The 17,799-nt window shown below is 34.0% G+C and overlaps 1 protein-coding gene across 1 annotated transcript; it reads right to left on the bottom strand.

The window, feature by feature from the left end:
• Positions 1-161: 161 nt before the first annotated feature.
• LOC142619204 (uncharacterized) lies at positions 162-17,519 on the bottom strand. The gene is made up of 15 exons (XM_075792274.1): positions 17,460-17,519; positions 16,964-17,004; positions 16,598-16,657; positions 15,768-15,854; positions 15,509-15,561; positions 15,289-15,413; positions 14,823-15,065; positions 10,920-11,002; positions 8,897-9,078; positions 8,677-8,771; positions 4,917-5,006; positions 2,502-2,680; positions 2,305-2,379; positions 612-731; positions 162-518 (listed from the first exon to the last, which is right to left on the bottom strand). Exons 9-12 carry the CDS (start codon positions 8,964-8,966, stop codon positions 2,612-2,614), a joined length of 324 nt encoding a protein of 107 aa, XP_075648389.1. The 5' UTR covers positions 8,967-9,078; positions 10,920-11,002; positions 14,823-15,065; positions 15,289-15,413; positions 15,509-15,561; positions 15,768-15,854; positions 16,598-16,657; positions 16,964-17,004; positions 17,460-17,519; the 3' UTR covers positions 162-518; positions 612-731; positions 2,305-2,379; positions 2,502-2,611.
• Between the last annotated feature and the right edge of the window lie 280 nt (positions 17,520-17,799).

Below are 17,799 nucleotides of genomic sequence, written 5' to 3'. Positions count from 1 at the left end.
TACTGCCAATAGTATAACTTCTCTACCAAATTTCTCAAGAAGCTTCTACGTGAACAGCTTATAATGAGTTTGAATGTAGTTTAAGCTTCAACTTCAGGAGAAAGATTTATATTTGCGCACAGGTTCATCCAATTGAAGATGATGCTGATTAATGACTATGATGCATTCAATATGGAATCCTCTATTGGTTTAAAGCAAGAAGAATTTCTTACCATGAGACAATGAAATCTACCATGATTGACCCTAGAGTGGGCCTTTATACAACAAAAATTGGAGCCTATCAGCTAGAACTTTACTGTTAGAACTAGAAAATTCGGTGTCGTTCTTGAATGTAGTTTTCAAGAGGCAGATGTGTCTGGCTCCATATCTTCTGAGGTCGAATGACCATTGACTTCTTGCTTGCCACTCCATATCTTCTGAGGTCAAATGGCCATTGACTTCTTGCTTGCCATCCCTGTCGCTGTTCTGAAACGGACACTCAGACCTCTGTGATCCTGCCCCTAGCCTTCTCTTGTATTCTGAAATTTTTTATACAGTAAGGAAACCAATTAAAGATCCAAGGGACACACACTTGAAGATAATTATGACCAATTCTAGTAAGGAATGATTACTTTTCCTAGTAATTGCATGACAAGTTATTGCCAAGAATTCTTCCCACTTGAATTTCCTAAGTTCTTGCTTTTCCTCCTCAGAAAGCTCAAAGTTGGGTTCCCTCCCGCGCATGAGAGCAGCTTTGGATATAAACAAAGAGAATAATAAGTTTAAACACACCTTAATCAATTTTGACAGATAATGCTTGCTTACCCAAATCATCAGTAACAAATTATCTCATTTTCCTCTTAGCCTATAGATTTTAGCACATAGGAAAATGGCAAAGACTACCATTAATATGTAATAGTTGATTACACCTATCAAAAAAAAAAAAAAAATTGTTGATTACATGAGAAAACTGGTGTTTCTGCTTGAACGATTTGTATGCGATTCTACTAATTTGCAGCTTCCAATGCACTTGCTCTTTTTGTATCAAATTGGTGTTTTACATATATATATCACATTTTCAGACCGATGGAAAAGTAAGGAAATTTATCAATTTCAAAGCAGGGAGAGACGAAGCTTCTTAAGATGTGAGTGAGATAAATAAGTAACATATTTTTGCTTTGGAGTCATTGAGTGATAATTTCAGGGGTCTTTGTACAATGCTAATATGATGAGGGAAGGTACTTTATTTACCTAGTTCCTTTTAATGGATATTTTGGTCAACACAGATTTCCTTCATGTGTTGTCAAAAGAGAAGGGAAAACAGGCATATATAGGTTTAATCTCTTTAGTTAGTAAGATGAACTCCTTAACCAACTTCAGTTAGAAAAAAGAAAGAAAAATAAATTATAAACTCTATGATTATTATTGGAGTCTCTTTTTCATATTTTTCAGATTTCAGCTCCAATCAACTGGCATTTGTCTAGAAACAAAAATTGAAAAAAACAGATTAACTTCTTATATAAAATCACTTAAAATATACAAAGGAATCAATAGGTTTTGGTTTAAGGCAAACATGCAACAAGTATTCCAATCAGTTGATAAGGATCCATAGAGCTGACCCCAATGTAAACGGTATTCAGGCATAGTTGAGTTGAGTGGAAGTGCAACAAAGACCAAGAAAAAAATAAAGACTTGAGATTTGTTCAGCTAATTGCACAAGAAGGGGTCATGGTTTTCTGACTTGTAATAGCCAATGGAAGACTGAAATCTCCCTTAAGAAGTTTGATACTATTCATTGGACACTAGCACTTCCCACATACCTTTCGCACTTCTCAAAAGGGACAACAGCTCTAAATACATCAACATCTTTTTGATATTTGTATTTCCATATAAAATAATAGGTAAATAAAAACTCATAATAATAGTTTGTACAGAAACTAGAAAAATATACAGGCAACAAGTAAATAGAATAAGTGAGACACATTAGTAATTGATCTAGTGGACTTCTAATTTTTTCACCATGAGCTCCTTTGAATTGTAAAGGCCAGAATGATGTCTCATAAGGAAAATATATCACTAACTATTTTTCACATTACCATAAATCACTGAACCCTACTAGTTGACAGGCCACAACTCACGCTAACTGCAAATTTTTTTATCGACTGATCAATAAGTTGAGAAAGGAAGTTTTAAGAATGAGACTGAAATTAGAAAATAATACTTTCAGCCATGTCGCTAACATGACAAAATGTCACTGACAACCAGAAAATATAGAAAACTTCAGCAAGATGAGGTGAGGTACAAAAAAGGATTCTGAAAAGATACCATCTTGTTCCTAACTGAGGAAAGTTACCGTCTTGTTCCTAACTGAGAAAAGTTACTTTTTTATTATTAGGCTTCCTGCAAATAAAAATATGGTCATGCTCAGGTAGGGAAGCCACCTTTTGTCACCCCTCCTACCCATTTTTTCAATTAAAAAAGAACAAATAAAAAAAGAAAGAAAGATGAATTCGGAGAACTACCTCATACAAAAGCGCAGCCTCTTCTTGCGAACCAACAGTTCCCAAGTGAATTTGTTTCTTATCAACTTTTATTGCTGCCTGCCATTTCATATTTATGAAATAGACACGTCTCATGAGACATGGTTCTTGGTTTTGAAAATGCTTTCTCCTGTGTTGCTTTCTGCGTTTAATTGGTGGCCCTACAAATAGAAAAATCCGGCAGTAAAGTCAAAGTACAGCATGCGCAAAAACTCCTATAATTTGCACCCAAAAGTTTACAAATAAAGGGCCAAACTCAGATCATTTAAGCAACCACCCATTTAAGCATCTCACATGCCAGGATGCTATAATGCACAGGGCCAAACTCAAATCAGACTGATCGTCTCGGTTCACTCACACATGCAACATGTGCAATATTGAATTTATATTGTTGCATGATTTTTGTAATGATAATCCTCCAAAATCTATATTTATCCATGAACCAATATTTCCAAATTGTCGATTTTTCATAATTATGAGGTATAAATCTTTATGAATTTATCATGGAAAGAAGAACTTTACTGTAAGAAAAATAAAGCACTAAATTCTAATAAAACAATATAGCATTTTCTTGAAAATTCATATGGCATTTTATTTTATCATAAGTAAACAATTCATTAAAAAGCACAAAAGGGGCTTAATCCATGTACATGGGAAGTATACAAGAGGTACACCAACAATTGAGATTTAAAATTACAACAATCAACCATCTAAGTAAATTGACAAAGAAAAAAGTTCTAAAACATTCATCCTCTAAAATAAAGATTTGAACGATAATAGTTTCAGGTATAAAACAGATATTTCACACCCTTCAATGCTCCTGGGATTTCTCTCTCTCCAAATGCACCACATGAGACAACGAGGCAATGCCCTCCAAATCTCTATACTATTGATGTTGACCAAACTGGCCCGGCCAACTTGCTTAAAGCTCAACTACACCACAATGCATAACCCATTAAACTCCAAAGAGACTGAAAACCATATCTTATAGTTCGCCGGCAATGTCACAATGAAGAAGCAAATTTTCTGTAGTTTCTCTTCATGTCTGGCACATACAATACCAATCAACAACTTTATTCCTTTGTTTCCTCAAATTATCCGTAGTTAGGATTCTCCCCAGTGCTACTGTTCTTAAAATGAAACCTACTCTAGTTGGGACTTTGGGCTTCCAAATACTTTTCTAAGAGAAAGACAAACCTCCTGTAGGATGTAACATTCTTCAGGATGTAACAAAAATATTACCCATTGAAAGTTATGCAAATAAACATAGGGTTTGAATAAAACAGAGGTGGAAGTTTAGGAAGAAGGAAGTAGGCAGAGCAAGATAGTAGTAAATTTTTCTGTTTAGGAAGGAGGCGGCATTTCGTTGTTGCTAAGGTTAGGGAGAGAGAGGGATAAAGAGAGGCTGAGCTGAAGAGAGATAGCAGCTGTTTAGGGTTTTATCAGAGAGAGAGGAGCAGTGCGTATGAAGTGAAGAGTTAAAATTGAAGTGGGGAACGAGTGGCATAGTTTATTGTATTTATAGTAATTTTTTAAAAAAAATAATAAAACGTTAAAAACAAAAAATAAAAAAAGTTGATAGTACATTTGTATGATAACTTATAAAACAAATAATTAGAAAACATAAAATCAATCTTCCAAAGAGAATCACATCTTTGAATCCTTTGTTGAGGAGACAACTTGAAGCTTTCTAACATCTTAATCCATGTGCGCAATACATTGCAACCTATCAATCTAGATTCCCCTTTGGTGTTTTGGGTGGAGGATTAATTGAAGTTTTTGATTTAGATAAAAGTGGAAAATGAATGGTTCAAATGGAAGCCACCAAAACACCAAAGGGGATATATAAATATATACACACACAGATATATATATATATATATATATATGTATGTATTTATGTATGTATGTATGTATGTATGTATGTGTATATATATATATGTATCTATACATACACACATTCAGACGAAAGAATTTGCTATTAAGATCTTAGCGATATCAAATTTGGTTCTGAGCCACAAAAAATCCATCTGTAAAATATGTATACAAATGCTACAAGCATTTAACGAAACCCCAATCTTTTCCTTCTTCATAAAGGACACACGCATAGAAGAATTCCAAAAAGCTCGAGAATTTCTGCATTGAAGCGTCTCTAACTTCTAGATTTGGTTGATTTTGATTTCTTCAAATAACAAAAATGTAATTCAATAAAATAAAAATAAAGAAAAGTTAGATCAACATAAAGACTACATACAAAGAGAATGTTAAATAATACATGACTATTAATAGAAGTTAAAATCTCTTAAAACAGTACACCGATTTGAGAAATTCCAATTTGAGAAATTCGAGTGTTCTATTTTGTTCAGGTGCAAACAACTTTGTATAGTTTATCCATACCTTCAAGTGCTTTAGTTTGTCCAAAAGTTTCTCATAAAGCTCTCTGATTCTTTCAAACTTCCCCTCTGATATTTTGAAATCAAAGTATGGCTGTCATTAAACAAATAAATGTATTATTACCAGTTATCTCAAAATCAACCGTCAATATGAAGAAAAAATTGCCCCCCATATAGGGCACAAAAGAAATGAATTATTGTGGTCAATAATCAATCATAGAAATAAAAATTTCAGTAACAATCTAATCTTATAGGATAAGTTTAATTCTATTATGTATGAGACATAATAGCACCCTCATTTCTTTAAAATTTATCTCAACTAATGATAACCATAGCCTAGAAGAGCATAAAACAAACAATTTTATCAGAAAGAAGCATAGACAATTGAGAGAGAAATCATGAATCAAGCACAATCCTAAACAATGAAAAGAGAGTGAGACCTAAGATGTAAAACCCTTCTAAATCAATGACTAACAACATAAGCCTTTTGAAAACCAATTTTAAATCAAAACCCTTCTAATGGCAAATGACTAACAACATAAGCCTTTTGAAAACCAATTTTAAATCAAAACCTTAAGTCTAAATCTAACCCAATCACCAAAATCAAAACCAACCAAAATGGCAAAAACTAAATCATATGAAAGACCCAAATCAAAAATAAAAATATAATTTTTTAAGCCTCTATATAATTTGATGAAGATTAAATCTTTCAAACATGGAAAACTCAGCTTGTCCACAATTATCTTATGGGTAAAATCTAAAAGAACCCAACAATAAGGAACTGACATTGACACCTAGAAATCTATAATATATTTAGAACATTATACAAAATCTTTGGATTAGAAGAACAAAAATTAGTAAACAAAAGTGCCAAACTGGACCCAAAAACCACTAGTATCAGTGTTACTTAAGTAGTCTGCAGAAAACCGTTATGAATCTGTTGTTGCAACAATCCATAACTCCTAGCATATAATCCCAACGACCCATCAATCATTTTACCTTCAGTTTCCTGAACCTCTCATTCACATAACTTGAAGTTGTCTTCCAAAGCTAAATACCAAAATGTTAAGACTAAGTTCAGGTTCAATACCCATATTACAACCATAAATAGTCTACCAAATAAGTAAAAATCTCCAAATTGACAATCAAAAACACCAAGCAACCTTTAAATCAAACCCAAATTCACTAAACCCATGAATTAGTTCTCAATGATAAATTTCATATTTATAGAGAAAATCCCAAACTCTAATCTCAATGCACAAACCCACCACAATATATAATGCATAAAAAATTTTTTTTTTTTTTTTTGATAACCGCTTCTTAGTTTCCCATAAACTTTAAAAAAAAAAAAAATTCTTTGTAAGTGTTTTCCCCTAAACTTTCAAATACAAAATCTCAAAACGAAATTATGATTCAATTCATCCCCTTTCTACTACATAAAACCCTCTCATTCACAAAACATGACATTTTGATTCAATTCAACTCCTTTCTACTACATAAAACCCTCTCATTCACAAAACCTGAAAATTTCTTCCAAAGTTAAATACGAAAACACTAGAGTAATGAAAATCTCCTATCTATCACCTCACACATTCATATACCCATAATTCTTTTCCAAATAGGCATTCAAAATACCAAGCCACTTCTAAAACAGACCCAAATTCCTTGAAACCACAATTCACTCTCAATGATAAATTAGAAATTTGTAGAGAATCATAATCTTAAACTTCCTTATGAATTACAAATTTTGAATTTATATCCAAAATTAAAGGCTCAGATCAATGCCTACACAAAATTCAAAAAAAAAAAAAAAAAAAAATCAAATTTACAAAACAAAAGCAATCTCCTAAAAAACAAACAAACAAAGAGGAGAAAATCAAGTATAAAACTCCTCAACATCTGCACCAATGAAAAACTAACAAATTCAATCTAGTAAATACAAAAAGAGAAAACATAAGGACATAATATTAAAACAAAAAGAAAAACAAAAACAAAGAGAGATATCAGTGATGACTGATGAGGGCTTTAATCATGCAAGCTCTGCAGCCCTTCCCTCTACTGTAAGTGGGTTGTAAGTTTCCACCACCGTCCATCTCATCTCTTCTCATAGAAATATCTAACGCTTATTTCTTCAATTGAACTGGAGGTGAAAAGAGAGAAAACAAATCTCTCTATTTAGTTTTAATCTCTTACTGATGCTGGGGAAGATATTGTCTTAGATGGGAATGGAGACAAAGGAGACTCGAGTCTTAGAGACTCGAGTTCCTTCAATCTCTCTCACCCCAGCTCTGCCGACTAATTAAAAAAATCAACACACCAACAATAAAAATTCAGCTCTGTCGTTTGCGCTCATTGGTGTGGACGTTGATGGGTTCGTACGAAAAACGGAGGACAACGATGTGAGAGAAAGAGAGAGAGGATGGGTTCCTGAGAAGAACGAAGGAGGATGAGAGAGAAAGAGAGAGAGAGGAGAGAGGAGAAAGAAGAGAAGCGTTGATCGAATAATCTACCAATTAGTTTTTGCCTCTTACTCTAGTGTGTGCTTCCATAGGTTCCTAAGGGGCAGATGATGGGGTTGGCCCATGGATTTTCCTTCCTTTAGCCACATTTTGTGGGCTAGACTCCAAAAGAGTTAACCCAAAAATAGTTTAAAAAAGGGATGAGTTCTACAAAACACAAGTCTTAGAAGTTCGAGTTCCATGTGGATTAGTTATCCACATCAGCTTTTGCCACCTTAGAACTCAAGTCCTTGAAACTCGAGTTCCTTCGTTGAGCTTGAGTCTCATAGATTCAAGATATTACATAACAAAATAGTTTGCAAAACTTGTCAACTAACAAAATTGTTAGTAAAATCATGCTAAAAGCCAAAAAAAAAAAAACCAGAAAACTTGTTAGGCCTAACCTTTCAGAAGCCAATCAACAATTTGCATTAATGGCTAAATTTATGGATAAAAATAATGGTTCTGGGGAATTAATATGTGAAAGACCCCAAGATGAAATAATTTATCATGTAACTATATAGACTTCAAAGATTGATAAATTCAAAGAGGACATTATCAAGAGTAGGAGGTAGAATATGCACAACCATACCAGATGATGGATTTGATTTTAAGGCATGCAAGTGCTTGTGGTCAACTGCACATCCAATCAACCACATATTAACAATTTGATAGCAAGGACCCAAGGTCACACATAAAACCAATTGACAAACACAAAAGGAATATACAAATATGAATATGTATGTAGAGCTTACATAGGTCAATTGCACATACATATAAAATAAGTGTTCAACACATCTAATCAATAAGAAATTTTTAGACAGAAACTAACATTATAAGGTGATATCCAAAGCAAGGCATTAGAGTGCTATTACATATCATTCCCATTTTTGTTTTATATATTCAGATAAAAGTAATTTTAAGTCGTGAAGTCATAGATTGTAGCATCATCTTCAGCCTTTTAAAATGATTACTTAAATAAAGCCACAACATTTTAAAAAAATAAAAATTACACATCCAAATCCAAAGAAATCTGTAAATAGATTGCATGTGCATATACAGTTGGGTTCCACACATCCAATCCAAAGTTCAGTTTAAGCATTTCTTTGAACACTCATGGGAATTAAGAAACCAACAAAAAAAATATAATTCATAAAACTGAGAAACCAAATAAAATAGTAATCTGCCAGAACTAAAAAGCCAAGAGGAAAACATGTGAAACGTTGGTGTTCCAATACCTAAGAGAGAGGGAGAAAGATTAGGTACTGTTGTCCATAATGTAGCTTTCTCCATATTCATCAGGCCAATCCGTTTGCTAAAGAGGACAATGTCAAGGTTGTTGAAGCTCTTGGTGATGAGCACTTCAATTGTGTAGTCGTGGCACAGCAAGTGCAAGGTTGAAAGATAAGTGGAATCGAAAATTTAAAAACAAAACTAAAAGTTACCTGGAGGCTGTATCATTTAGCTCAAAATCTTTAGTTCATACCTGTAGTTTTGTGATTTCGTTTGCACAAAGGTGTAGTTGTTGTTAACATCACCTCATAAGACTGATTCATAATCTATGTACATTGTAGCTTTGGTTGTCCCCATATGCCCAAAACTGATACTGGACTTCTACCTCAGAAGACCCACAATATCAAACCTTTCCCAAGCTGTCAATGACTAAGCCTTCACTCAACATGGAAATCCATAGTAAGAGAGACATCAGTAAAAACAATTTAATACTGCAATGTATTAAACACAAACTGATATTAATAGAAAAGGTGGAAAAAAAGAGAGAAATATGTGTTCATCACACCCAAACAAACTCACTGAAAGTTGTCCAAACACAAATCCAATGAAAAGAATGATCCAATATACAAGCCCATAATAAACCATATATTCTTTCTCCTCTATAATCTAGAACAGAAGATGATACTCATATTCCAAATGAGCACAACAGACATAAAGAATAAGAGCCAAAGTGGAAAAAATATCAAGAGCATAAAATTTGTCTCACAATTATAAAGGAAGAAACTCATAATAAATGCTAGAGATTATTATAATTTAATGATTCAACAATTTTCAGAGATAATTTTATTGCTAAATTCATCCAAATTAGTTACAAACACTACCTCTTTCGCAAATTAAAGTTGTTATTCAATCAGCAGTAAATAGAGATACAACAGAAAGATGTCATTCAAGCAGCAATAAGTAGAGATACAACAGCCACTAATATAGCTTTCACAACAATATCTTGAAATTCCCAAGGAAATTAGATTCTCATTGACCTAGGGTACGGGCTACACCATTGCATTTTGCGTTGACCCTTTTGTCTTCATACATGATGGTAGAACAGAATTCTTCAGTGTTATTCACCTAATCTACACTTGAAAAAATTAACTGCAAAATAATAAAATTATTATCTAAAAAGTATAATTTATTTAAAAGGAATCAATATATATTCTCTCCCGTTAATGAAGAACTGCAATTTGTATGCACTTCCCTCCCTTTATGTAACTAAAATTCATTGGGATATGAAAGATAAGTAGTAGCTACAACATTAATCTAACCCTTATCCTCATCCATCATAATTTATAAGTAATTGTAGAAGACTTTGACTAAGCAAATAACAAACGGACCATGATGAAAATTATAAAATTTTAAACATCCTACTCATATCAAACAGATGCTCAGATTAATGACTACTATAACTTTAAACCTTATCCATCATTAATATCCTAAAATGTAAACCCTTGCAAAAAACTACAAACCTTCAACTCATAGAGAAAATAAAACATAAAAATATTAGTACTTACAAATGCAAACCCTTAAAGAAATCTTGTGATTTGAAAGGATATTTACTAAACCCCCAAGATTTTAGAGTGTTTCAATATACCCCTCCACAACCAGTCCATATGATTCAGAATTACTAAAATCCAAATAGCCTAAAAGAGCATATACTAATAGCTAAAAGGAATATAAGACTATTTAGTGTAATACTGCTTTCTTATAAGAAAAATATTTTCTTGAGTAAAAAATTGTCTGCATATATAGGGTTGTGTCTCAAACCCAAGATCAAAATTCAGCTTCAATTATTTCAACAGCATACCAAGCATCATTGAATGTAACTTTTCATCTGACAAATTTCAAGTAGCTAAAGACAAATTCATAAACTAAAATCTTGTTCTATTATAAGTGTTTCCAATAACATTATTATTTTAATTGTAATCATAGTTAAGTTTATGACAATTTTATCTTGTGTTTAACTATTAGTTCTAGCAAGATGAGTGGGTTTGTTTGGTTTAACAATATAATAAATGCTGTAGATGAAACCAAAATTTGTGTTAAAAAAAAAAAGTCATTTCATGAAACTCGAGTAGAGGAAATGGAATTGAAATTCAAATATTTTTCAGATAGTAGAATCCTTATTGTACTTCATTATAGTAGTAATATGAAACACAAAGGAGCAGTAATAAGAGCATGTGAAAACTCACAATATTTCCACAAGTGCAAGCATAAAAACATACCTAGGTATGTAATTTTGTCCATCTCAATGATGAGCATCTCCTTGCAGTGGATCACTTAAAACTTGATATGCTTCACTTAATATCTGCAAACATAAAAAATAATGAAGGAACTTGGAATTAAAAACATAATCTCTTTGCACAGTTTTAATATTGGCAACAAAGTTCTATGGGAAGAATCACTGAGAAGGAAAAGAACACATGATTTTGTTTATTATGATTCATTTGAAATGAGGTATGTGCCTGGAAAAGTCAAGGAGGGGAGATCATGTTTTGCTCCCTATAATAATTACACATATTAGGTAGTAAACATGAAGCAATAGATGATAGAGCAAAACACTTTGCATCCAGCATAAGAACTTTTAATTCAAATTTAAGTAACATCTAAAAAGAAAGTTTTGTAAAGCCACTCAAGCATATTTAATATAATTTACACCAAGGGCCATTCATCATATATTTATGATGGGTGATTGTTTTGTTATGATCAAATTGGTCCCACGGATACACCAAGGGCCATTCATCATATTATAAATTATCTACAAAGACAAGTTGATTTTGTATGGGCTTGTTTAGGAGTGTATGGGCCTAATGATAATAGTCAGCGGGGTGCTCTATGGGAGGAGCTTACAAGGATGCACTCTAGGTGGAATACGGCTTGGTGTGTGTTTGGGGATTTTAATACCATTCTTTTTCCAGGTGAGAGATTTGGTTGTGAGGCTTTTAGTCCGGCTATGTTTGTTTTTTCAGACTTCATTGAGGATAATTACCTTGTGGACTTACCTCTTGAAGGGGCTTCGTTCACTTGGTTTAGAGATTTGAGGAGGGATTGTATGTCAAGAATAGATAGAACCTTAGCATTGGTGGATTGGGTAGACCACTTTGGAAACATGTCTCAAAGGGTACTCCCTCGTGTAGTTTCTAATCATTGCCCTCTTCTGGTGGTGGTGGGTAGTGTCAATAAAGGTCGTAGTGCCTTTAAGTTTGAGAATATGTGGTTGAAAGAAAATAGTTTTGTAGGGAGGGTTTGGCAATGGTGAAATGGGTATTGTTTTTCAGGTTCTCCAAGCTTTATTCTAGCTTGTAAATTAAAAGCTCTTAAAGATGACTTCAAAAAGTGTAATAAGGAGGAATTTGGGGATCTGGCCTTTAGGAAGAAATGCCTTTTATCTGAATTGTTGGATTTGGATACTAGGGAGGACTTGTCAGGTCTTTCACAGGAGGATCAAACTTGTCGTATTCAGATTAAAGGTGAAATTGTACATCTTGCCTCTTTGGAGGAGATTTCTTGGAGACAAAAGTCCCGGATCTTATTTGTGAAGGAGGGGAACAATAATACTCGCTTCTTCCATCAAGTAGCTAACTCCCATAGAAGAACTAATCATATTTGGGGTATAGAGGTGGATGGTGTCCTCTATGAGGATGAGGAAGAGGTGCGGGCTAAAGTGGTCCATTTTTATTAGAGTTTGTATACTGAGTTAGATACTTGGCACCCTTCTATGGATGGATTAGAGTTTGCTAGAATTGAAAAGGAAGAGTGGCTTGAATTAGAGAGGGATTTTTCTAAGAAGGAAGTGGTAAAGGTTCTTCAAGAGATGGAGGTTGATAAAGCCCCAGGTCCTGATGGTTTCACTATGGCATTTTTTCAAAAATGCTGGAGTGTAGTGGAAAAAAATGTCATGGCCTTTTTTGATCATTTCCATAGCTTAGAGTTTGAACTGTCTCTGAATGCTTCTTTTCTAAGGTTTTGGCAAATAGATTGAGGCGGGTCCTGGATAAACTTATTTCGGAGTCACAGAATTCTTTTGTTGGTGGCAAACAGATTTTGGATTCAGTGCTTATTGCTAATGAATGCTTAGACAGTAGACTGAAATGTTGTACTCCGGGGGTGGTGTGTAAGTTAAGACATTGAGAAAGCATATGATCATGTGAATTGGGACACTTTATTTTATCTGTTGGAGAGGATGGGCTTTGGGGGTAGATGGATGAGATGGCTAAAGACTTGTGTCACTACCGTTCGCTTTTCAGTTCTGGTTAATGAATCTTCTGTTGGTTTCTTTGGTAGCTCTAGAGGTCTAAGACAAGGTGATCATTTGTCTCCCCTTCTCTTTCTTTTGATCATGGAGGTTTTAAGTCGTATCCTGAAGAAAATTGAGGAAGGAGGTTTCATTCAGTGTTTCATAATTCTACTGGTATCTGTATTTCTCACCTATTATTTGTTGATGATACCTTTCTTTTCTATGATGCCTCTAGAGAGCAGATTCTTTCTATTAGGCTAGTTTTGACTTGTTTCCAAGCTTTTACTGGTTTGAAGGTGAATGTGGGGAAAAATGAAATTGCCCCTGTTGGGGAGGTAACATTTAAACTTTGGCTAATATTCTTCAATGTAGGGAGGGCAGTTTGCCTATGATTTACTTGGGTATGCCATTGGAAACCTTGTATAAAACAACCTTTATTTGGAATCCGATCCTTGAGAGGATGGAAAAGAAGCTTTCAAGCTGGAAGCGGCTTTATTTGTCAAAGGGTGGTAGACTCACTTACTATCCCTAAAGCTGTGGCGACTAGATTGGAACGCATTCAGAGGAACTTCATGTGGGGTTTGTTAGTTGAGTGTTTCAAATATCCTTTGGTAGCTTGAGATAAGGTTTGCCTACCACGTGAGATGGGTGGTTTGGGAATTCGGAATTTGGCATCTTTTAATCAGGCCCTACTAGGGAAATGGCTTTGGAGGCATGGTGATGCAGGACAACTGGTGTCCGCACCACATGGCAATGAAACTACTCATCTGTGGCGAAGGGTTATAGCCATGAAATATGGGAAGGGAAAAGGGGGTTGGTGCACTAGGGCTTGTAGAAGGGCTCATGGTTGTGGGTTATGGCGGAGTATTAGTGAAGGGTGGGATACTTTTGCTAAGCATTTCTCTTTTGTGGTGGGGGATGGTTCTCGTATTCTTTTTTGGCATGATAAGTGGATTGAGGATGTTCCTCTTAAAATTCTTTATCCTTAGTTATTTTTGTGCTCAGCCAATAAAGAGGCTTGTATTTCTGTAATGTTAAGCCCTCCAGTGGGTGATAATGATAGAGTGGTGTTTAAGATTTTATAGGGAATTTAATGATTGGGAGTTAGCGGCTTCCTACTGCCTACTTCATTTCATCCAAACCCGAATTCCTAGGGGTGGAGGGTGTGACAGGCTTTGTTGGGATCTCAATGGAAGTGGGAAGTTCAATATTCAGTCTTTTTATCATAAGATTCGAAATGCAACTCCTTCCACTTTAACTTGGAAGGGCATTTGGAAAGCTAAGGTTTCTAAAAGGGTGGTTTTTTTCATGTGGACAGCAGCTTATGGTTAGATTTTTACCTTGGATAACCTTATGCTTCGTGGTCGCCCTTTGGCGAATCGTTGTTGTATGTGCTGTTGTAATACGGAATCTGTGGATCACCTATTACCTTTTTGTTCGATAGCTCATTCTTTGTGGATGAATATGCTTCGGCTGTTTGGGGGACTTGGCAATTTTTGAAAAAAATAGGGTGCGGGTGCGGCGATTAAAAAATTATTAAAAATATTTTTATTTCTATATTTTATATATTGCTAAGCATGCTTTTTAAATTATAAAAAAAAATAATAATAATAAAGTTTTTGACACTTGATTTATTGACAAAGGTATTAAAATAGATGAGGCTTCTCATAAATAAATAAAAAATAAAAAAAAGAGGTAGATGTGACTCTCACGTGTTTGGTAAGAGAGGCGTGAGAGCCACAAGGAACAAAATAAGCTTTAAAGCTTTTAAGCTATTCTTATCAAAAGGAAAAAAGAAACAGAACAGAACTCACTCAAGAAGACGAAGCAAAGAAGAAGAAGACGAAGAACAACTCACTAACGTGTTTAAGGTTTTTTTTTTTTCCCTTACCGGCCGATTTCCTTGTTCCGACCGAAACACACTGATATTCAGCCGATATGATCCGATTCGGCCCGGTTCGGCGCAAGTCCCAAACAAAATTCCAACGCGGTACCAACGCGCGGGCAGCGGTGTCGCCCGCTGCACCCAGCAATGGGCCGCATCAGACTCCAGTACGGCGACCCTGTAGCCGTGTCGGTGCTTCATAGCTCCAAATTGAACAAGAATATCACTTCTTAGTTGAGTTACCATTATCTATCAAATCATGAAAGGAAAAAAACATTTGAGAGGAAATTATCATAATCAAAATCACACAGGTTGCGAGAGAAAAAGATTTTTTTTCAGATAAAAGCAAATGGATTTCTTCTCCACCTTGCTTTACTCTCTAACAACACGCAACGCAAAAATTATATAAATCAAAGTGCATGATCAGAAAATTTCAGCCTATAATGAATATGAAAGAAATTAAATCACTTACAAAGAATCCTGAACTTCATATCCACCAATGAAACAAGCATGTGCAGAACAGAGCAATCATGATCCAGTCTTTTAAAATTAAAGCACAAAGGTTGCCGTCAAGGAAGTTGAAAATCATAATGCTTGCTATTTGACAGAAATCAAAACCACGATAGTTCCAAGCAAATAAACATATCAAATGTAATGTAAATCTTGTGTTTAAGGTTTAAAATTGAGCAAACCTGAAGTTTCCATACCCAATGCCCTTAAGCAGCTGTGATGGAAGAATTCAGGCCTGAAATTTTGTAGGGATGAATCAAAAATCAAATTAGAAATTTGTAGAGAGAAAAGAATACCAAAAACCACAACTAATTCCACTTTCATCATCTACTCTTCTGCCTCCATCTCCCAATCTCATACCGAAACCCATAAATGATATCATTAAACAGAAACCCATGCACAAACTCAGAGTAATATTTATTGAAGGACAACAAATCACGCCTGTATAATTGATTAGTGGAGAAGAGCGAGGATGATGAAGTCTTGGATTGTTGTATAGGTTGGATGCTTGATTGTTCAGGACTGATACTGAAACATAGGAACGAAAAATAGAGGGAGATTGAAGGTTAAGGACACCAAAGATTCAAGAAGACCACAGAGATGATGTAAAAGCCCATACTGAGTAATAAGATGCCCATACACAGTCATTCCAACTATGACATTGACAACCACATAAAACTCAAAACTCAAAATAAAAAATAAATAGAGATTGAAACAAAAAGAAAACACACATAATTTTGATATGTTGAAATAAGACAATGAAGCTAAAGAAACAGACACAATCATGAAGTGAAGCTAAAATAACGTGTGCAAAAATCCTATAAACTTAAGTTGAACAAACCTACAAAATTAAATCCAATCACGAAAAAGAAGTAAAATCTGAACCTTGGAGTGAAGGGTGCATGCAGATTTGCAGAAAAAAATGAGCAGTGCATATTTGCATTTGCGAAAGTCAAAAACCAAGAGATAACCAAAGACCAAAACAACTACCAAATACACAAACAGACCATACGAAAATTTTATATATGATTGAGATCAAATTAATTTTCACTTTAAAATTTGTAAATTTCAATAAAAATTCCCTTATTCATGCCATTTTTTGCATACAAAATGAGAAACAACAAAATCTAAACCCATGCACAAGAAATTCATAAATAATAATAAAAAAACTTTCAAATAAAAAATAGGAAACTAACCAAATATATAATCCTCTTAACGAACATTGATAAATAATAATAAAAAAGCTTTCAAATAAAAAATAGGAAACTAACCAAATATATAATCCTCTTAACGAACATTGAATTGGAGCTCACAGGTTTTCTCTTCAGCCACTGTCCAAAAAAAAAAAAAAAAAGAATAAGCAATCGAGCAATTAGAATTAATAAGCTTTCTATGCATTAAATAGTTATCCCTAAATTGAGCCCAAACTCCAAAGCCTACACTGTAATTGATGTTAGGGTTTTCTTCTTATCCATTTTCTAGTAACTAAACAGCTTTCCTGTTAATTACACAAACTCCAAACATAAGAAGATATCAGAAATCAAAAGAATTCAAATCCATATTTTATATCTCACTCTTCACCATCATACTCTTTCAAAGAAAATAAAGGAGCATGGATAAGGCTTGTAATATCTAACCTGAGGAAAACCTAGGGCGGCTTCAAGAACGACTTCTTCATCTGCAATGTAAGTAAATGGCGATTTTAGATGCAGAACAAAAAAACACCTTGGAATCATAATATACATAAAGGGGAGAGAGATATGGGATCTGATAAAACCTATTTTTCCATGGTTAGGGTTTGTCCAGATTATAGTAACTTTATCCATGATAATTTGGATAAATTGGCACTTCAGTTTGCACATACCATTTTCAGTTAATCTATCTAGCTTCATTTAACATTAACAGTTTTCAGAGCCAGACTTGTACAGAGATCTTGGATAGAAGTTGGGATTAGCAAGTAAATATTCTGATAGCAAGGTAAATGACAAAGAAATTAGGTATGAAAACATCTAAACTGTTGATATTTGATCAAAATTAATATCCATAAATGAGGTATCAGAAAAATATGGTCACACACACATCCAATGAAACATATAAGTGAAGGCAAGAAATTAAACTTAACAAAATAATCACCTTATAAATGGACAGAAAGACACAATCCACAAATACGCTTCACCTGCAAGATTTCCCACTAGCAATTTTGTAAAAATGAATTAGCACTCTGAAAGATAAAAAGAGAGAAATTATATATAAGGTAATTTTTACGCCATACACACACACACAGATATATATATATATATATATATATATATATATATATATATATAAAACTCATTAGCACTCCAAAAAATTGATTTAAACCAAACAAAAAAAGAGAAAGATTATATATTCGTAAAATAGAAAGAATGGCACGGGATTAGGCAAAAATGAACAAAAATAAACCAAATTATGAATTGTGAAACTTCAAACTAGA

This window comes from Castanea sativa, chromosome 12 (genome assembly GCF_040712315.1).
Source record: "Castanea sativa cultivar Marrone di Chiusa Pesio chromosome 12, ASM4071231v1".
NCBI classification, from domain to species: domain Eukaryota; kingdom Viridiplantae; phylum Streptophyta; class Magnoliopsida; order Fagales; family Fagaceae; genus Castanea; species Castanea sativa.
The sequence above is the reverse complement of the archived record's forward strand: the minus strand, read 5'-3'. Positions and strand labels throughout refer to the sequence as shown.

What these genes read in the sequence shown, in the direction of transcription:
- LOC142619204 (XM_075792274.1), bottom strand. Translation starts at nt 8,966, where the DNA reads ATGAATCAGTCTTATGAGGTGATGTTAACAACAACTACACCTTTGTGC. An exon ending in AAGCTACATTATGGACAACA is followed by an intron (nt 5,007 to 8,676) that starts GTACCTAATCTT and finishes GTTTAATGACAG; the next exon opens with CCATACTTTGATTTCAAAAT. An exon ending in ACAAACTAAAGCACTTGAAG is followed by an intron (nt 2,681 to 4,916) that starts GTATGGATAAAC and finishes TTCTATTTGTAG; the next exon opens with GGCCACCAATTAAACGCAGA.